This window comes from Protopterus annectens, chromosome 3.part0, assembly GCF_019279795.1.
Source record: "Protopterus annectens isolate FY-2018-M chromosome 3.part0, PAN1.0, whole genome shotgun sequence".
NCBI classification, from domain to species: domain Eukaryota; kingdom Metazoa; phylum Chordata; order Ceratodontiformes; family Protopteridae; genus Protopterus; species Protopterus annectens.
In genome coordinates, this window is record NC_056731.1 from 635076996 (window position 1) to 635099280 (window position 22285).

General features: G+C 43.0%; 1 protein-coding gene across 1 annotated transcript in view; it reads left to right on the forward strand.

Moving 5' to 3' along the window:
- LOC122796890 (anillin-like) overlaps positions 1 to 22285 on the forward strand; it is a 119505-nt gene that overhangs the window by 81899 nt on the left and 15321 nt on the right. The window contains exon 2 of the mRNA XM_044065644.1: positions 854 to 1004. Coding sequence (XP_043921579.1) covers positions 854 to 1004 — 151 coding nt within the window. The remainder of the gene's footprint in view (positions 1 to 853; positions 1005 to 22285) is intronic.

A 22285-nucleotide genomic window follows, 5' to 3' on the forward strand; every position in this document is an offset into this window, starting at 1 on the left:
TTGCAGGTTGTTTGTAGTGGTACTCCCCCCCCCCCCCCCCCGAAGTTGCTGTCTTAGGGGAGGTGCTATCCAGTAACAGATAAAATGTTGCCACAGTAGAGTGTGGATACTGTTGGAGCAACTGCCTTATACTTTCATGTGCAGGAGTACCCCTAACTTTTTTCATATTCCTGTGTTTGGTAATCTTTAAGCCTTGCCCAGTGAGATTCTGTCCATTCTTGATGTCATACATGATGGTGGCAAGAGCTATCTGGAGGGACCATCATACAAACCCTTAAGTGTTGCCTATGCCCTTGCTGACATCCAGCCAGTCAGGGCGTTTGTATCCCTTGTGGGGACTTGCACCACATCAGCTGCAATTGCATGCTCCCATAGACTTGATAATAAAGCTACTACTTAGTAGTAGCCCTCATTAACTGAATGCTGTCCACCGTGAACACACTGCAACACTGACCCTTCTTTGAGGGATAATGGCTGTAGGTGATCTGTGCACTACCCTTCTGGATGAGCATGTCCATCCTTCCCAGCTAGCTCCAGAGCTGTCACCTGGGCCATAGTAGGAGCTTTATCCCTCTGTACCACATGAGCTGGTAAGAAATGGTTTGTATTCTGTTGGTTCGGTCTTTGTCTGTTCTCCCTTTAGCTCAGCTTTTTTGTTTTGTTTTTCCTTCAAATATGTATATTACATTTTGCTGCATGTTTGATGTAACTTTTAGTTGTAGCACTGAGGCACTTTCGACTTTACTAATTCATTATTATCCTTTCCTAGAGTGCACTTCATATTGACTGAGTGGGTACGTTTTAACACTGTTTGGAAAATGTCTACATTACTTTTCATATTCAATGTTTTTAGAAACTACTGGAACGCACTCGTGCCCGGAGGGAGAATTTGCAGAAGAAGATGGCTGAAAGGCCCACTGCTGCCACTAAAACACTAATGCAACCAAAGAGGACCAGAGAACCTCTGTTGGAGGCAATCAATCAACCACTCCAACCCGTTGAAGGTATGTATGTGTAACCATTTGTAAACCAAATTCAAACTATTTGGTGGAACTGTATGAATAAAAATAGTAAAGTGATGTTTCATAAATAATTTTGTAATCTTTTAGAGTGCTTTTTGTATGATCTGAATAATTCTATTTCCGTTATGTAATGTAAAGATGTTTTGTGCTAACTTTGTAAGAAATAAGTCTTTGAGTTCTGACTTTATTTTACTTTAACCGGGTTAGTCTTATTGTGCTGGTGGTCCTTTTTGTAGGAGTGAACTGAGATGATCCACACTACAACTTTTTGGCCAGTTTTCAAAATCATCATTCAGCCTAAGATGCGTATCTTTACAAAATGTGGTGAAACTTAAATGCCTTGAAAAACATACCCTTGCAGATATACGGATAACATCCTATCTTTACCCCTGCACCACTTTGAGTCCGGAATTAAACCCATGACCCTGCAAATGAAGAGACAGCAGCACTGGTCACGGTGCAGTCCCATTATACTTTATTGTTGCTAGCTCAATGCTAGCCAGTAACCTGTAACTTTTTTATTTTGATAATAGAAATACATATTTAAAAACTTTCTGTAATCAGCAAATGTGTAAGGAAGGGGGTGGTTTCTTTCCACTCTTGCAATGGTGATTTCACTTGGCAGCAGTGCTGTCTCTGTACTGAAATGATTACAGTATAAGAAGCCCAGAGCTGCAGTTTGCTAAATCCAGCCTTTGCTAATGTAAAAATTAGCAAATACAGAGTACACTCACTCACTCACTCACTCACTCACTCACTCACTCACTCACTCACTCACTCACTCACTCACTCACTCACTCACTCACTCACTCACTCACTCACTCACTCACTCACTCACTCACTCACTCACTCACTCACTCACTCACTCACTCACTCACCCACAGTCTACTATCCTCTTCTCTTGAGCTCATTATACCTTGGAGGAAAGGGACCTGTTGAGCTTGGAGCACACTCAGAATATTGCAAGAATTGCTGGCTCATACATTCTTACACCCAAATACCCACCCTCACATTTGCACACAGCATTTTGCACTACTTGTATCACAATTTGCACGACAAGCAGCTCTATTCCAAAATACAGTTTGCCAAACTTCTGGCAAAGCTCACATAGCTTAAATTACTGATTGTGAGCAGCAGAGATGCTACTGTGCCTGCAGTGAAACCACTGCTGGAGACTTCCGTTGCAAAGCAGCATTGTGCCCCAAGAAACACTGCAGTTAACCTTTTATTGGAGAAATGAAAATTCAGCCACGTGGTTTGACTGTGCATAGACCATAGACTTAGTGTTTTAAATGTAAAGTCATATGCCCATGCACACATTTTGCATAAATCATGTCATGTAATGACTGCCTTGTCAGAAAGGTTCTTTTCAACATATTTTCTTAAAATACATGTGGCCTTTGTATATTTATCCCAAGACTTAACTACATAACCCCACAATATTTGCATTTCTTTGCTACCAGAGGAAAAGCCAGCTAGCGTATTTGCTACTTCAGATAGTAGTTCTGCTTGACCTCTGCACTCATACCTGCAGAATATAATGCAGAGCATACTTTCCCTAAACCGCATTTTAGAGAACTTAAGATGTTCTTTGTGTTTCATTGTTGCAGTCCTCACATTTGAGTTATCTGCCTGCAGGTAGCCCTCAGTCAGCCTGAATACCAGAGTTTTGGGATTTCTGCATCGGATGCTGTCGCTTCTACCATGGCGTCAGGTAGTCAGGGGTATAAACATGCAGCAGACACCATTACATCAGTCTTTCTTGCCATGTGGTGCCCGAAGCAGAAGCAGTTCGCAAGTGCCGGTTGGCTGCCTCCTGAAATTTTCGTTTTTCGGGTTTCAGACCTGAAGTCTTCTAAAAGATAAGTACCCTGTTGGGGATCCTTTTTTATTGCTCTAACCGATGTCAGAAAAAATTAATAATCGTCTTGCCTGTGGAAAGCAAATGCCTCAGATTTTTGTTACTGCGTCTCCTGTTTGGGCCCAGACCACGACGTCCCTCGCTTTTGGTTTTGTGCCTTGTTCAATACCCGAAGTATTCGTCGTCTGGCTATTTTTGTTGCTAAATTCTTTCGCTCTCTATCTCCGTATTCTGAAATGGCTTTGATAAGCAATCTAACTATCGATCTTCCAAAAAAAAGTAAGGATAAAGACAAGAGACCGCATAGGTCCAAAATTGCCGATGACACTACCGTTAAGCTAGTCGCTAGTCTGCCGGTACTCTGTGAGGCGCTTTCGCAGCCCCTGATGCCCGCTTCTACAGATTCGCAGGCCTCTAATGAGACCCACTCAGAGTCCGGTATGCCGCGAGATGCTTTTACGACTATGGAACCTGCAGATGTCTCCACCTTGGATGGGTCTGGAGCCGCTGTGCAGGCACAGGCTTCTGAGGGTGTATTCAGGCCTTCCGATTTTCATATTAAACCGATTACTTCATTTCAAACCAAAAATACTAAATTTCTATGGCCTAGAGTTCGCACTATGCCTAGGAAACTGACCAAAGTGCATTTTCAGGCCCACATGCCACAAAAACAAATGCTTAAGATGGCTGAAGACCTTATTATTTTAATTAAGGGAAGTCTGCCTTCCCCCTCAAAAAGACTAAGAACTGATTTTCCTTTTGATTCTTCAGATCAGGAGTCTGATAACTCTGACCCTTCTGATTACCAGGACATACCCTTGTCTACCTATGAGGTTTCTGATACAGAGGATTCCATTCCCTCTGCTTCCCCACAAGAAGATTTTTCTTTTGGTGAAAGCCTGCATACCCTTAGAGAGCTTTTCTGCTGGGAGAGCTAGGACTACTGTCCAAAAAAGACTCTGGGAATTTTTAAACTTGCCTCAGCACAGGCCTTTAGCTATTCCTCCTGTTCTAGAAATTGTAGAGGTCTTCTCTGAATCCAGCCTTACACTGATACCTTGCCTCCAGCTCCCAGGAAACCTGACTGGTACTATAAGAGTACCCGACTCCCACAAATTCCTCTCTAAGAATCCTGCTGTGGATCCAGAGACAATTTCCCAGGGACCTAAAGGCATTAAGACTGCAACGGCCAAAAATCCTACCCCTTCGGACAGGGATACTAGGGCTTTAGACAGATTGAGTAAGAAGGTATACACCTCTGCTACTCTTGCCATCAGGGCTTTAAATTGCCAGTTTCATATGTTACATATTATGGAACTAATTAAACAGAAAATTATGTTGATTCCTGATTGTGCATAACGTAAAGATTTACAAGAGTTAATGCATTCTGCTAACCAAGTTGGTAAACATACTTTGCAATTTAGAAGCATCTTGCAGGGCTGCTGTCACTGGGTCTGTCCTTAGAAGGCATGCTTGGCTTAAGGAGCAAACCTTGCCAGACCATGTCGAAGCAAAATTACTAGATGCACCATTAAACCAAGAGCGTCTATTTGGCAATAAAGCAGAAGTCCTCAAAAAGGATGGAGAAAAAAGCTAAATCTATGCAAACTGGATTTCTTACAAGTACAGCCACCTAGTTTCAGTAGGCATTGGCCTTCTAAAAACTGGTCTTTTCCAGCCCCTCCCAGACCTTCTCAGTCCAAACCCAGGGGCAGCAGACCACCAAAACTACAGTCTGAGTATGCACAGATCTAAGCAATGGAGTGCTCCCACGTCCAAAACTGGGAGTAGTAAGTCGCCATCCTATAGTAAAAATCTCACAATGACATCTTTGACTCTTACAAGCCTTGCACCTTTAGGAGGGAAACTTGCCCTGCATGCCAAAACCAGGGAGTACACTACCCAGGACAGATGGGTCTTGAACCTTGTTTCTCAGGGATACAAATTCCACTTGCACTCACTTCCCAACTCCAAGTGGATGGCCAGACCTCCCCCCAAACCAGTGAGCAGAGGCCCAAAAGCAAGTACTTTCTCTTCTCAGTATCAATGCTATTCAACCTGTCCCAGCAGAACAAAGGAGACGAGGCTTTTATTCCAGACTTTCTGGTACCCAGAAAAGAAAACTCTTGGCGTCCTATCCTGGATCTGTCTATTCTCAACACCTTTCTGGTGGTTCCAAAATTCAAAATGCTTACTCTCCAACAGCTGCTTACATAAACAAGCAGGAGGGAATCCATTCCTACCCACTCTGCAGATTAGCCATGGCTCTGTGGAACACAGCCTTGGGCAACCAAGTGCACCGGCAAGCTCAATTCCTGCCAGGCAAACTAAATTCACTGGCAGACAACTTAAGCAGAAATCTCATGGATCCACACGAGTGGAAACTGGAACCCAAAATATTCAAGCTTTTGAGGAACAGGTGGGGGGCACCAGAGGTGGACCTCTTTGCTTCCCCTCAGAACTATTATGAGCAAATATTGCACGAGAACTCCCCACAGCCAAGCTTGGAAAGTGGATGCCCTGTCCTTTACCTGTGAAAGCCTCTCAATCTATGCCTTTCCTCCTCTGCCCCTCCTCTTGAAGGTTCTACTAAAGATCAAACAGGACAAGCCAAGGGCAAGCCTGATTGCACCAGAATGGCCACGCCAGCACTGGTACCCTCTTTTGCGCAGTCTGACAGTAGTGCCACTATGGCACCTGCCTCAGACCCCTTCCCTGCTGTCCCAGCAGGAGAGCTAGATTTTGCACCCTTAGCTACAGGCCCTGAACCTAGCAGTCTGGCTCATCTGCTGAACTTATCACCAGCAACCCTTAGTAAGCAGGTGCTGTATGTCATTCTTGAGGCAAGGAGGCCTAGTACTAGAAAATCCTATTCGGAAAAGTGGAAAAGATGCTGTTCCTGGAGCCAGTTTCAGGGAATGGATACAACTGTGCCTAGCTTACCTCATGTACTGGATTACTTAACAGAAATGCTCCACAAAGGCCTAGCTTCTCTTTAAGATTCATGCCTCTGCCATCTCAGCTCATTATAATACTGAGCCACCCCTCTTCTCTGATCCTCTGGTCAAACAGTTCCTGAGAGGAGCCAACATTTTAAGACACCCCAGGAGAGCTTCCAGTCCAACCTGGGACCTTAGTTTTGTATTGGAAAAGCTCATGTTTCCGCCCTTTGAAACTGCTGCTACAGCAGAGTTAAAATTCCTCTCATGGAAAACCGCTTTATTTCTAACCATCTCTTCAGCAAGAAGAGTGTCTGAACTGCTTATGCTTCTTGACTACCTCCACCCATCCTTAGCTTTGTGAATCAACCCAAATGTGATGACTGCAACAGTGAAACACTAAGAACATAGGACAGTTGTGTACACTTACCATAAATGTAGATGTTGGAGTGTATTCACTGTTGCAGTCCTGGTTACCCTCCCTCCAGCCCCCTGACTTCTCTTTTACTTCTACCTACCTTTTTTGTTTGGAATATTTTATATCATATTTATTTGCTTTTTGCTGGGGGTGTTCCATACCATGTAATTGCTTCCTGTTTTGGGGGCTACTGACATCTGGGGCAAGAAAAACTGATGTAATGGCATTGGCTGCATGTTTTATACCCCTGACAACCTGACGTCATGGAAGAAGCGACAGCATCTGACACAGAAATCCGGCCGACTGAGGGCTACCTGCAGGCAGATAACCCAAATGTGATGACTGCAACAGTGAATACACGCTAACATCTACATTTATGGTAAGTGTACAGAACTGTACTTTGTCTGCATTTGCAATCTAACTGTATCAATGCTTAAGTTTAGTGTATTTGATTATTTTGTCACTTCAGTAGTCTTAGTAAACTCAAGTTTTGTGGCTGCATTATTCTGGTAAAATGGCCTGAAGGGTTTCACTGACAAGAGCCTCACAAGAAAGTCTTGTCGATATCAAGATGTTGGAATACTTTGTTCAGTGGTCTCTAGGCAGAAGAATGTACAGCTCTAGTCAAAAATGGTCCATCCCTATAAAAAGGATTGAGACCAGCAGTGACTGGTTCAATGTGGAAGTTAAAACTGAAGTCCATCACAGGTGTATCACTTCATTTTCCCCCTTTTTTTAGGCCTTTGCCATCATTGCTATGAATGGGCTGTCAGTTCTGCTATTGCACCTGTAGGAAGACAAATCTCCTCGGATAGGTAAGGTGTGTGTAATGTTTGGGCGATCCGCACAATATCCAGAAGTGCTGAAATTAATTGATAGGGAATTTATGAACTCTCTATTGAGTTGAAATTAACTTTTGAATATTTTCTCTTGGAACAAGCCGTTTCCAGCCAACGGGCAGTGGAACCTCCTACCTCCTTGGATCTTCTCAGGGTGTTGGTGCCCTGCTTCCTAATAAAGTGAGGGAGAATGTTTGTGCTTCAGGTGCTTAATTGTCTCCCATTTTTGTGGTATAGTATAAAACTGTGGAAGAGACAGATTTGAAAAGAATGCTTCTTTGTTTGCATTTTCCACTGTCACTGCCACAGATGTGAAAGTGAGATTATTTCTGATTTGTCTAATGGGGAAATTTTCCTTAATTTTGTATTCTTCAAAGTCTAAAATGCTGCTTGTTAACAAACTTCTTGCCATGCCTGAGACTGACAGCTCACAATGACCCTTTTGAGGGCTTGGGAGAACTCTGCCCCTTCTGTCTTATTCCACTGGAGAGGTAGAATCCTTGGCTGTGTTTTTCCATCCAACCTAGAGTTTGTCATTGTCATTGTCTCAGTCTGAAGGATACCAATCTTGAATCCCTTTAACATCTTTTAGTGCCAGGGCCTGTGTTTATGCCCATTGCTGCACCGTCTTTCTGCACTGTGTAATCTTTGGCATCCATGTTTTTCATTAACTAAATCCTGATATTGCCAGCATTGCTCAGGTGTGGGACTTAAGCTTCAGTAGCTGTGTCAATCCCAAGATGACTGGCACCGTAGTTCTCAGCACTAGGTGTCTCGGCATTGATCAAGCTCTTGACTTTACTGTGCCAAACCACAATGTCTGCTCCCAAGTGTGCATCCTCTCCTCTTTGGACTTCACGTGCCTCCTTTTACACTGGATGTTTCTGGGAACCTTTCAAGTGAAGAGTCATCCCTGGCCAGTGCCTATAATGAGGATAAGGGATATTCACCTCTTGACATCCCCTCCAGAAGATGCCAACTTTTGGGAAATTTTTGAGCTTGCTTATCAAGAGGGCTAGTCCGCTAACCACATGCTTTTCTTGTAAATGACTGCATGAGTCCTTTGTCTACGTAATGAACCCTCTGGGTAGCCCCTTCATTGTCTGGCATCCTTATGGTTGCCATCAAGGTAGCTTGGGGAAAAATGCTGACCCAGTAATCCCTGCTTCTAAATCCTCCAGCTTTATCTTCCAGCCCCTTGGAATAGAATTTTCTGGACTTTGACGCAACTCTAACACAGCCATTCCTGCATTCAGACATTCATTCTTGCAGCTGCCCTCCATTGCTCACAAGTCCTTAAATCCCTACCATTTATCTACCAGACACTGATTCCAGAGTGATGGACTGCCTAAGGAAGTGTGCTTACTTGTTGCATACTTAAGAGCACATGTAAACAAATTAGTAAAGAGCTTAAGGAAATCATTAGGAACGTCCAAGCAGCTTATAATCTTAAGGTAGACGTAAATTATTTGCAGCTTGTCTGGAAGGTGAGAAATTGTCTGACTATGTTCGTTTCAAATTAGTCCACAATAATACTGCCCCCCTCTGGCCCAAAAGAAATTGTTAATATCTTGGATAACAAATTTTAGTTCAAATTTTACTCCACCCACATACATAGCTAGTCCACGATCCCAGACTTCCCCTTTAATTGCTATGGCACATGTTTTTGCGGTCCTCTCAATAGCTCAGGGTACGTCTTCTTTGGGTACTAATAATAATAATAATGCACTAGGTTTCCTGATTATCAGTGCCAAATGTTGCCTATCTGAACCGCCTACTTGCTCTCTTTTAATGTAAGCCTCTTCACGGATTACATTCCTGAAGCCTGGAAAACTGCCATTGTAATGCCACTACCCACTGCTACAGACCCTGGTAACTATTGACCCATTAGTCTTACTAGCCTTGTATGTAAAGCCATGGAACATATCACTTGACCTGGACTCTCCTTACTTTGGCTTTGTCAAAGGAAAGTCCTGCCTCTCTAATCTGATTTATTTGAAAGTCACTTGAAGCCATGGATAGTTGAGACTTCTGAAATTCATAAAGAAAAAGATCAGTGGCCTCTGTCTCTCGCTTACAGGGCAAACCGGACACCCTTTCTAATCAGTCTGATTCCTCCATGGAGATTGTCAAGCTATGAAAGATCAACTCCCTTTGACCTATTCCTTTGCAGAATGAATTTAGCCCTTTTAATTGGATATTTGAGGTAAACCTTCCTCAACGGATTCATAAGACATGTAGATGTGATAGATTCATATCTGAAAGTATCTCTGGGCTCTAGAACAAATGTTCGTTACATGTCAGGCAGATTAGCACCCTTGCCACCTTCATAGCAAATGTCGATAATTGGATAGACTGTCTCAAATTATCCATTCTCTTGTCTTCACCACTTCCTTGAGGATGGTGGGAACTTTTGAATAGGGGTGTTTTGCTAAGTCTGTAATGGTTTGCACTTGGGCACAAACTATTTCTAACATAATGGTGGGTTTCCAGTGTAATCTTGTCAGCAAAATGCAACAATACAGTCTAGCACCTGCCAAGTAGACTGGGGAAAAGTTTTTCTATAAACAGTCAAATGCTTCTCTATGATGTGTTCTTTACAGCAGTACAGAAGGTTCGTACAGAGTTGTGGGTTCTGGCATTGGTCTATAATGGCACACATGTCTCTGGTTAACTGACTTTTGCCAAGGCACAAGGTGACTTTTTTATGAATGACCCTTTAAAGGTCTATGCAGTTTTAAGATTATAAAAGGCACATTTGGAACAAATGTTGAAAGGGGAAAAACGTTCACCACTGTGGGTGTAAAATTTTAGCTATCTGTATTTCACTTCCAGGAAGCTGTAAAGCTAGTGTCATATTGATAATAGTTTATACAAAAGAACACGTGAAGAACAGTGTAGAAAAAATTGACAGTAATCTCAGTTGGCAACTTCCTCTGGGACCACAACCCCTCTGAAGAGTTTCACCTCTGGCTGAGCAGCAGCATCGCTCCTAAAGCCTTGCCTGACTGTCCTCTCAAATGCAGTTGATGAGTCTGTAGGGAAAGCCATCATGACACACACATAGGTAAGGCTGGGCATATCCAGAGGATGCTTGGGGTAGGTGGGTGAAGGTGCAATAAGGACACTTTCAACCTCCTCTCAAAATAACCATCCAGGATGACACACCAAGGCAGATTAGGTCCATATTTTACTCAAAATTATTTTTAATGCTGTAAAAGCAAAGTACAGCATGTCCATTCTAGACCTAAATGGTTTAAGAATATTCATTCCCTGAAAAATCTTTTTGCATGATCATGAAAATCAGTCCCAGCTTATTTAGCTGGAAAAGCCTGGATGAGCTGCTTAGATCTCAGTCCCCATGTCCACTTCAGAACTGGCAAGGAGTTCAGGAGGTGTCTTTGCTTTCAGGTAGGTTTAGTTATTACCATTTTCAGACCACTTCATCTGGTTTGTCTGCTGAGCTCCAGCTGTGGCAGTCCAAGAAAGGCTGGATACAGACTTGTCTTCCTTCACGCTCTGATTACTTCATAGGGAGTCTTATTCCACCTTCATGGTGTTACAGTTCTGTAACGGCACGGATGTTCATCGTGCATACAGCTGCAGTCATAACAGATGGGTTCTCCTGCCGTCAGGCGGGTCCTCGGTCGGCCAAATTCCAAAGTCTAGGTCCGGCGTCGGTTGTCGTCGCTTCCTCCCTGACGTCAGTGCGACAGGGGTATAAATGAACCAGCCGACGCCATTTTCTTCAGTCTTTCTTGCCGCGCGGTTCCTGAAGCAGAAGCAGTTCGCAAGTGCCGGTCGGCCAGCTCCTGAGATTACGAAAATTTGGAAACCGAAGTCTTCTTAAAAGCTAAGTACCCCGTTGAAGAAACTTTTCTTGCCTCAGACCGATGTCAGACAAAGTTAATAATTGTATTTCTTGTGGGAAGCAAATACCGCATAAGGATTTCCATTCCCTCTGTATACCTTGTTTAGGCCCAGACCACGACGTCTCGGTCTGTCGCTTTTGTGCTACATTCAACAAACGCACTATTAAGCGTCTGGCGGAGTTCGCCCAGCATTATTTTGGGAAAGTATTTAATTATACTATGTCGGATACTCCGACTCCGGTTTTGTCTAAAAAAAACACAAAGACAAGGACTGACGCACGAGGTCCGCGGCCTCTACCGACACCACGCCTAAACTGACTGCACGTGGTCCGGTTCTCAGCGAGGCGCCTACGCAGCCCCTGACTACCGACGACACTTCATTGACTGTGTCTCCTGTGCCCGAGGTCGCAGGCTTCTCTGCCCACACCCCGACAACAGATACAGAAGCTACTTTTGGCGTTGAAACTCAGAATGTGGACAGGTCCACCTCCACTCAAGGAGTCTTCAGACCTTCCTCATCTTTCTCCATCAAGGCTTTCACAAAGTCTAAAGCAACCATGCACTCTAAGAGACCAGCTCCATCTCCAGGCCCCATGCCTAAGAAACAGATGCTTAAAATGGCTGAGGGTTTAATTACTCTTATCAGAGGTTCTCAGCCCCCTCCGGACAAAAGGCCCAGAGTGGAGGAAGATTCCCCCTCCTCTGATCAGGGCTCCATTATTTCAGAGCACTTTGATCAGGAACATTCTTATTCCCCCTTTGAAGACTCTGATGCGGAGGAGTCCATCCCTTCTGTATTCCCCCCTGAGGATTACTCATTTGGGGAAACTTTGCATACCTTAAGGGAACACTTCCACTGGGAAGGCCAAGATTATTCAGATTCCAAGAAGAGGCTCAGGGAATTTCTATTGCTACCTCAGCGCAGGCCTTTGGCTATACCTCCTGTCTTGGACATCCTGGATGATGTTTACTCGGAGGCCTGCCTTAATCTGGATTCTCTACCTCCAGCTCCTGTTAAGCCTGACAGGTACTACAGAGTTCCTGACTCACACCAATTTCTTTATAAAAGCCATGCTGCTGACCCAGAAACCATCTCCCAGGGCCCCAAGGGAGTTAAGGCCTCCATTGCTAAAAATCCATTGCCTTCCGAGAGAGATTCCAGATCCTTAGAAAGGTGGGGAAAAAGGTATATACCTTGGCTACCTTATCCATGAGGGCCTTAAACTGTTAGTTTCATATGCTTAAATACCAACAGTTTTTGTTATCACAATTAAAAAGTAAAATGTCACAACCTGAACAACCAGACTTGAAGGAGTTGCAGGATTTGATGCATAGTGCAGAACCAGTGGGTAAGCATACCTTACAATGTGGTTTTGATGCTGGTAGAGGCCTCATGTAGAGCTGCTGTTACAGGATCAGTCATACGTAGGCATGCCTGGCTCAAGGAACAAGCCTTGCCTGATCATGTCAAAGCTAAATTACTAGACGCCCCTCTTCAAAAGGATGTACTATTTGGAGCTAATGCTGAGGAGGTATTAAGGAAAATGGAGGAAAAGGCTAAATCAATGCAAACTGAGAATTTCTACAGGTTCAACCCCCACGTTTTAGTAGAAATTGGCCTTTCAAAAACTGGTCCTTTCCTGCCACGGACAGACCCCAAAGAGGCAGATACAGGCGCCCGAGGGGCAGAGGACAACCCCAAGGATCGTTTAGAGGCAGACAACGGCAAGCTCCTACACAAAGAGGTGGTGAGGACAACTCGCAATCTTTCAGAAAGCAAACCCAATGACTTTCCCTCTAAGGGGGCTGCCATTTGAGACCTGGTTGGCATGCAAAGGGGAAAGTTGGCATTATTTTCAAAAAATTGGCATATTGTCACAAAGGACAAATGGATCCTGGACATTATAAACAGAGGCTACAAATTCCATTTTCACACCCTTCCAAAAATGAGAGGCATGCCAAATCTGCCACACAATCAAAGGGCAGAGGCACAAAGGCAAATTACAGAGCTCATAAACATGAAAGCTTTTCAAGAGGTACCTACGCACGAACAAGGCCAAGGTTTTTATTCCAGGCTATTTCTGGTGCCAAGAAAGGGAAAAGATTGGAGATCTATTTTGGACCTATCCATCCTAAACACATTCCTACTCGTACCAAAATTCAAGATGCTCTCTCTACAGCAACTTCTTCCCATGCTGGGCAAGGAGTCTTGGCTGGTAACATTGGACCTCAAGGAGGCATACCTGCATGTCCCAATCGGATAAAATTGCAGAAGGTACCTCAGATTTCTTGCAGGTTCAACCCATTATCAATTCTCTGCATTGCCCTTTAGCTTATCTACTGCGCCCAGAGTATTCACAAAATGCCTGGCATCAGTAATTGCCTACTGCAGACTTCAAGGGATACAAATATACCCCTATTTGGACGACTGCCTGATCCAGGCGGACAGCAAGCACATTCTTCTGAAACATCTGGCTTATGTAATAATGTTATTGAACTCTCTGGGATACACAGTCAACAAAAAGAAATCAAGGCTGATACCCTCTCGGAAGATAATTTTCTTGTGTGCCAATTTGGACACAAACACCCAGATGGCCTACCTCACGCCAGAGAAGCAGGGGCAACTAATTCAATACTTCAGAAAACTAGCAAATTACACCAGGCTGTGACTGCAAGGAAAATCCTGCAGGCTCTGGGATTCATGGCATCTTGCATCTTGCTAATCCCATGTGCAAGGCTGCATATGAGGAAACTACAATGGTACCCAAGAAACAAACATATGGTCTCAACACAGACACAGTTTGGAAACAATAATACCACTAATTCCATGTCTGCAAAAGGAATTTCTGTGGTGGGCTCAAGCATGTCAAACGAACACAGGTCTTCCATTCAGCAAGCCTCAAGCAAATCGTCATCACAACAGACGCCTCAGACTATGCCTGGGGGGCGCACATGACAGATCGGTGCATTCAGGGCAAATGGTCCCAAAAAGAAAAGCACCTGCACATCAATCAAAAAAATGCTGTAGTTTTCAAGGACCTTCTACAACCTGGTCAACTATTGATAAGAACGGACAACACCACAGTTATGTGGTACATAAACAAACAGGGAGGAACACATTCTTACCCCCTATGCAGACTGGCCATGTCACTTTGGAACATGGCCATGGACTTACAAACGGAATTACAAGCACAGCACTTGCCAGGCAAGGAAAACACGCTGGCAGACAACCTAAGCAGGAATGACAGATCCACACGAATGGAAATTGCATCCAAAAGTTTTTACAGAAATAATCCAAGAGTGGGGAAGGCCCGACATAGATCTCTTTGCCTCCCACAAAAATCATCAATTGACAAAATTCTGCTCAAGGATCTTCCATCCAAAGGCCTGGAAAGTGGACACTCTCTCTTTCAGCTGGACATCAATGACAGTTTATGCCTTCCCACCTATTCCTCTGCTGCCCAAAGTCCTATTGAAGACCAGAGCAGACAGACCAAAGATGATTCTCATTGCGCCGGACTGGCCAAGGCAACACTGGTACCCACTCCTGAGGAGCCGGACGCATTCACCACCATGGACCCTGCCTCTAATGCCTCTTCTGACTCAGCACAGTTTCAAAACTCTTCACAGCCAGCTAAAAACACTCAATCTAGCCGCATGGAAGATTCCTTAGCATCACAGCAGGCCCTACTCTCCAAGGAGGTGCAGGATGTCATTTTGGAGGCCAGAAGGCCATCAACTAGAAAAGCTTACTCCGCAAAATGGAAACGTTTTTGTGTCTGGAATGAGAAAAAGGGCCAGGATCCTGGAAAACTGAATTTACCTCAAATACTACAGTATTTGGCCGAGCTGCTTAGCAGTGGACTTTCTCCTCCATCAAAATCCATGCCTCAGCCATTTCTGCAGAATACAACACTGACCCACCTTTATTCTCTCACCCTCTCTCTTAAGACAGTTCCTCAGAGGGGCTAAGAATTTAAGACCTCCAAGGAAACAATCAATACCTGCTTGGGATCTCAATTTCATTCTGGAAAAACTGACCTTGCCTCCCTTTGAGCCCAGCTGCCTCATCAGATTTGCAGTATTTGTCCTGGAAAACAGCTTTCCTTCTGGCTATCACCTCAGCTCGTAGAGTTTCAGAACTACAGGCTGTCATGGCTGTCCAGCCTTTCATCATCTTCCATCAGGATAGAGTTTCCTTACGAACCAACCCTTCCTTTATGCCTAAAGTGGTATCCAGGGTAGCTTTAAATCAGGCCATACATTTACCTACTTTTTATCCTAATCCTCAAAACAAAGGGGAGAGATTACTACATTCCTTGGACATCCACAGACAACTGCGTTATTATTTGGACAGAACAAAGCCTTTCAGAAAATCAGAACAGCTCTTTGTGGCCTGTGAGGTAGGAGCTCAAGGAAAGCCAATTTCCAAACAGACAATCTCAAAATGGATAGCCCACTGCATACATTTTTGCTATTCCTTTCATGGCAAAACTGTACCTGCAGGCATTAGAACTCATTCCACCAGGGCCACAGCCACCTCTGCAGCCTTTCTCAGAGGAGTTCCTACCAAGGATATTTTGGAAGCAGCCACTTGGAGTTCTGTGCATACCTTCTCCAAGCACTACAACCTACCATTATACTCCAAATCTAGAGCAGGCTTTGCCACTGCAGTCTTGCAGGGCATTTTGGCTCCTCCTAGTTCCACCTAGTGCCTACCACCCCTTACTTAGCTTTGGGATTCTACCCATCTGTTATGACTGCAGCTGTATGCACGATGAACATAGTACAGTTTTGTACCTACCATAAATGTAGATGTTCGAGTGCTAATACAGCTGCAGTCAGTCCCTCCTCCTTCCCCTCTTGGGACAGGCCTATAGGCTAACACACCCTCTTACAACCTGATTGGGGTATTCATTTATGATGTATTTGCTTGCAACTACTGTATTTTGATTATTTTACACTGCATTATTACGCAAATTTATGTATTGCCTTCTTTCTGGGGGCACCTGACATCTGGGGCAAGAAAAACTGAAGAAAATGGCGTCGGCTGGTTCATTTATACCCCTGTCGCACTGACGTCAGGGAGGAAGCGACGACAACCGACGCCAGACCTAGACTTTGGAATTCGGCCGACCGAGGACCCGCCTGACGGCAGGAGAACCCATCTGTTATGACTGCAGCTATATTAGCACTCGAACATCTACATTTATGGTAGGTACAAAACAGTACTTTGAGCCTCTCCCAGCTGCTCACATTCTTTGGCTGCAGCTTTAATTCTGACCTGCACAGTACGGTGAACGGTTCACTCTGTGATGGGAGTCATCCTCTCCATCTCCCCTTCAAGGTGGTGATATTTATGGCATATCAGTTCCTGTAGTAGCCAGCATCAGGTTCCCCGTACGGCTCTCGCAGTGGGCATTAAACATTCATTTCAGTGGTTTGGGATCTTGGAACATGTGTAAGATGCATTTACATAGGAAGGTGCATCTATCAAAATTTTATAAAGCAAACCATTTTTTTATCCAGTCCATTGGTATCTAACCATTTTTTTATCCAGTCCATTGATATCTTATCATGGATGAGCTAGTCTTGTAGTAGGAGGCATTTAGTGACCGATGGTTCACTGTATCAGGGCCTTTCCTTTATCTGTAGCTTTTTCGAAAGTGTTGGAATCTAGAAGTATTGTAGAAGCTACTACTTCCTTTGTTCATACTCTTACAAAGCACTAGAAGCTTGATTTCTTCTGTGGTCCTAGCAAAACTTGATCTGGACTTGGTCTTCAGTGACTCCTTGAGTGTTCTTTTACCTCCCGAATGTAGTTAGTTACGGTAATGTAGCCACATAGCGAAGGCTACTGCAGCAGTGATCAATATTGTGAATAAATTTGTAGTTTAAGTACGCTTACTAGTAATAGATGTTTGAATGATCATTGCTGCTTCTCTCTCCATTCCCCTGTTTTTGTTGTGGTATGTTTTGTGATGTGGACATTTTATTTTGCTGTTCCTAGCATTGTTCTTTCAGGGCTCTGCCTCCTTCTCTATGCTGGCAGGAAGGGCTTTGTACCCAAACTTGTCTTGTAGTCAGCTCAAGCTGTCTGACTGTTTGGGTGTATAGGAGGATGTAACCTGTATAACTAAAGCTACTGCAGTAGTGATCATTCAGAAATCCTAATGTTAAGGTAAGTTTACTTATGGAACTGTAACTCCATATTGTGGTGTCCTCCTTGAAGTGCTTGGCCTTGGCTTATAGTAGTCGAGCAGTTTTATCTTGTGTGTTTTTTGGACCCGGACTAGTTGGTAGTTTGTGACTCCCTATCGAAATGTCTCCATTCCAAATGCAGAGTGCCAGCACTATAGAGAGAAAATAGATTGAAACTGCAGAAGAGTGAATCACAAACATTGTTCTCAACTTTGCACCTTTTTTTTGTAGGGGAGCTTGACCCCCGCACCCCCTGAACTTGTATAACCCCAAGATCACAATATCTTGGACATAAGGGAATATTTCAGGAAATGGCCATTTTGGGTTTAGTATATACAAGTCTTTTTATTTTTTTTGGGGGGGGGGCATTCAGTTTCAAGATTCACTCTAGCAAATCCTGACATTTCAAATAGTTGCTGATTTTCTTCATCCTCCTCACTGTTGGAATAGCCTTTAGAGTATGTGGGTTGCCTCTTGCATAAGATACAACAACCACCTTCCAAAAGCTCCGTCTCCCTTAGATGCTTTCAATCTGACTGCTGACTGGTCAGCTCTTAGGAGTGGAAAATGTTCATGCTGCCTTGTGAAGAAGCAGCTCGAAGGCTCCATAAGAACAGCAGATGACATTTTAGCTCCTTTCTGGCAGACAAGTCCCCTTTTAGCTCACTTTTTCACATAGAAAATATTTGCTTAATAAAAAGTTAATTTTTACTTCTGTATTGTTGCTATGGTCCTGCTAATAGAAACCTTAATTTTTTGTAAATCTTTAAATGTGTGGCAGTGTTTCATCTGAGCAGGAAAAACAGCATGCAGTGCTTGTTCACGCTATGACAACTTAATTGCAATTCATTCTGTCAGACTAATCTTACTTTTTTAGAAGTTTGGGATTTCAGTGTAATGCTTGTGAATTTGCAAGGTGTGTTAACTCTGTGTTCACGCTGTAACAACTTACCTGCCAGTTATTTTTGTTGGGCTAATTTTATTTCTAAAGGATTTCTGACCATCCTTTAGTGTACTTCTTGTGCATTACTGTGTTTTAGGGACTTAAGTGTAATTGTGCTGCTGGCATAGATTTTTGACAACTTGCCTTCGAACTAGCTCATTCCAGCGATCCTAGCTGCATCCAGTACATCTACTGTGGTGACAGCATGAATACTTGCCCAGCTCCTACTGGTCAGACTTCTGCAGTTCCTAGAAAAGAAAAATGCAACTTGCCTGAGAGTCCCTGATGACTATGTGGGTTCTGTCTGTGCCTCAGTCAGTGGTGGGTGAACTTAAAGTGGCCACTTGTTTTTCCACAGACCATATACGTACCTCTCTGGCATCCTCTGTTGGTCTTTTTTTGGCCACTATGAACCAGGGGTCAGTCACATACTGTCTGGCTGAGTGTCCAAACTGGGCATGGGAGAATCCATCTTAAATGGGACACAGAATTTTACTTCGGGATGTACTGAATGTGTCAAAAGGAAGAGACCTCCTGGTACACAACTTCCTGTCCTAGTCTGTCTGACCTGCAGACATGGTGTCTATAGAGTGTAATAATTTCTTAATTAAGGTAAGAAAACGGACCATCAAATTGGTAAACTGCCTTCAGTATCTGTTTAACAGGTTTCTTGAAATATTCCTGAGGAAGACTTGTATTCAAATCTCCTTATGAGGTATTTTCTTTCCCTAATTACCAGGATGAATGAGGTGTTTTTTGGGGGGGAAGCTAATGGTGGTTCTTGCTATCTTGAGGAGATTTTTAAATTCATTCTGTCTTTTCCTTCTCACTCTCTCTTCTACTACTGTTTCAGGAAGTATGCCAGGGTATAATTTCAGAAGCTTTCAGACTCTATTCTTTCTTCCTGATTTTCTTTCACACCAAAGAAGCCAATAGAAATGGCAGGTAGGAAAAGTAACTAACAAACTAGAACCTTCCCTAATAAAGGGACAGTATTTAACTTCAGGATGGGTATGCTACCATGCCTTTTTTTCCCACTCCTTCTGCCTTGATCAATATAAAAACCTAGCCAAACAGGCTCTGTTCTTTCCACTCGGGTACCAGATTGTGACACTCATGGCTGTTCAAGGTGGTTCAGGACAGAGTTGGCTCTGGCTGCAAAACTTCTCTCAGGAGAGTTCCTGTCCTCCTCCTGAACCAGTTTTTTCCCCCACTGCTTCTTTATCTTTAACTCTAGAAATCATAGAGCCAGTGCCATTTATTCCAGGGCAAAGGCTTGCATTCCAGAATTTCTTACTAAGGAAAGAGCCTTCTTGGACACCAGGTTTAAATCTTACTGTTTCAGTGTTTATGCATTACCCCTACGTTTATTTGCTACTTCAAGCATATTTGCTCAGTTAAGCTCCAGTCCTAGATTATAGCAGGCTGAATGGCACTCCTTTTCAGATTTATCTTTGCAGATTTTTCACTGAGATCTGAGCCCGTAACATGGGATTTCAACTCATCTGACCAACCTAGGTTTCCAGACATACTGTACGTCTCAGCTGTACAGAATGTCCAGATTTTTCCTCTTATTTTTGGTCCCTTTTTCATAAAAATTGTTTTCTGGCAAATTAGTGGCAAATCATTAAAGACTTGTTAGAAAATAAGGACAAACATTGGAGTTTCACACTTAATACCCTTCAGAAAATTCATGCTAATGCAAAACCTTTTCCATCAATTTTATAGGTTTGTAAGAGCAATATTTAAAAACTGTCCCTATTTTTGGGCCTTTGTCCCACTGAGTCATCCCGATAAAGCCTTAAGAGGTTGAGAGGTACGTTTCCAGATAAACATTAAAAAAAAAAACCTCTACCATTGCACACTGCACAGCAAAAGATTTTGACACGCGAAGCTGGTGTTTATCTGGAAGCCTTCCTGAGCTTCTCAGGTCCGTCTGTGTCATCCGACAAAGACTACGTTCATACTGATCCCTGCAGCAGTAGCCTTACTACTTAGGGGTTATATCCTGCTGTATAGTGTCTGTCTGTCTGTGCATATAATATAGAGATGCTGATAGATATCATCTATTATAGAGAGAGATACAGATATACATTTGGTAATCTGGACTTTTGGTGCAATAAATTGGTAGTCACATGCAGTATGAGTGGGAGATCCTGAAAAAAAGTAGGTGTACTTTTGATGTTTCCTTGTAAAATACTTGTAAATTGGCAGAGCAGTTATAAAATGTGGGTATGGTAGAGTAAATGCTAATTTCAGGTTTGCTGCACATGGTGTTATGCATGTGCCCTTCCTGATGTCAAAAGTTAATTGGATGTACACTTTGGCAAGGGTTTTTCAACTGGCATTCATTTTTGGCCCCATCTTAATGTGTGTCAAAGGGCATGATATTAAATGGAAAATGAAATGGGAGTACAAAGGATTAGCCAGCTAAAACCACTTTAGCATATCTAGGAGACTTGCTCTCTGATGCACCTTCCTGTGGGAGGATTAAAGACACCTTGTTGAAATTCCAAGTAGTTTATTCAGATAATGGATGAGTGTTCTTGTTCTAACTTATTATATTCAAGAGGTCAGTTATTTACAGACAGTGGGTGGGGGTGGGGGCAAGGAGTCGATCCCAAAGCTTGGAACTTGGTCACTTATTTTCCAGAAAGACCCATGAGAGTTTACCAGCTCAGCAGCCTGTGGAACCTCCTTCTTAAGAGTTTTATTTTGTTTTTTAACAAGCAAAACATGAACACATAATGAGCTACAGCTGTAGAACTGTTTTTAAGAAAATGATTTTGCCTGAGCTTTATCGGTTTATCTGTAGAATGGTTTACGTTTTGATAGCATCGTAAAAACAGACATTTTCAAGTTATCACAAGACTGTGTAACACGTGTAGAGTAGACTCCCTCTTATCCAGTCTTGCCTGGACCAGACCTTAAGCTGGATAAACGAATGGCTGGTTAATCAGAAAAAGCATACAAAATAACATTTTATAGGTTATAAATCAGCTAGAATACCAGAATTTGTGTTGGTTATGCATTTTTCTAAGGAATATGAAGTCTAAAACTCAAATGTTTGTCATTATTTAGCCCAGAGGAGGTAGAAGTGCTGTTCTCTATTGTCTTTTGCTAGGGCTATGGCAGAACTTTTATGGTTAGTTAGAGAGAGGCTGGATAAGAGGGAGTCTACTGTAATATGAAAGGCTGCTTTTTTGGGGCTCGTATTCCTTGGAGCTAATTATGAAGGCTTTATTACAGAACCTTTTTTAGTGGCTTGTACTTATTGTACTTGTTTCACATGTAATATGAGAGGCTGTACCCACTCTTACAAGGCTGTTAGCTGCTGAAGTACATTATGAAAGAATAATCTTTTGTATAGCATTAAGGTTTACAGTGCCTGCTTGAACAGGATAAGTAGTAGGAGTTACTTGGAGGGGGCTGATGAAGGTTTAATGTATTGCAGAATAAGGGGAATCTCAACAAACGAGGAACAACTGAAGAGTGTTAAGAGAAAATAAGGACATAGAAATCTGAGGATATAATCTGTATGGTAATAAAAGCTGGCTTTATTTGCAGAGGATACTATTGTACCTGATAAATCCAGAAACTTTGGTGTGGAACATTTTTAAGGCCTTTTCAAGTCTCTTCAGGCTATAAAATTTATGTTCAAGGTTATAGCCATAAATTTATATACCCAAATGGGACCTCTAGTAAATGGATGTGGATCATAAGATGATGAGCTTTGTTTATGTTTTTCAACCAGAGAAGAAGTTGTGGACAATAGCATTAAAATCTGGGAGGAGGAGAAGAGGGTGGGAGCAAAGTGGGGGGATAAGCTTTATTCTCTGATTCTCGCAGTAGAACAAGGTGGTTCATGGATTACCTGAGATACATAACACAAGCAGAAGATTATAATTTAAAGTGGAAAGGGATGATGAAACCAGAGACTGCTCAAGAAATGAGTGGAATTTTGGAAGCAAATCCTTGAGAATAACCACCAGTTGTCGAAAGTATTCTAAAAACTAAGCCGTCACTGGAATGGAGAAAATAAATTTTGCCATTAGGGATGACTGCAAGAAGGGGTACAAAAAAAAAATAAAATAACCTGCAAAGAAACAAGGGTATTGGAAGCAAATGACTAGAAGGTGAAAAGTAATAGAGGGGGAGGAGGAGGCCAAGAAGTTTGGACTGCAGGTTAG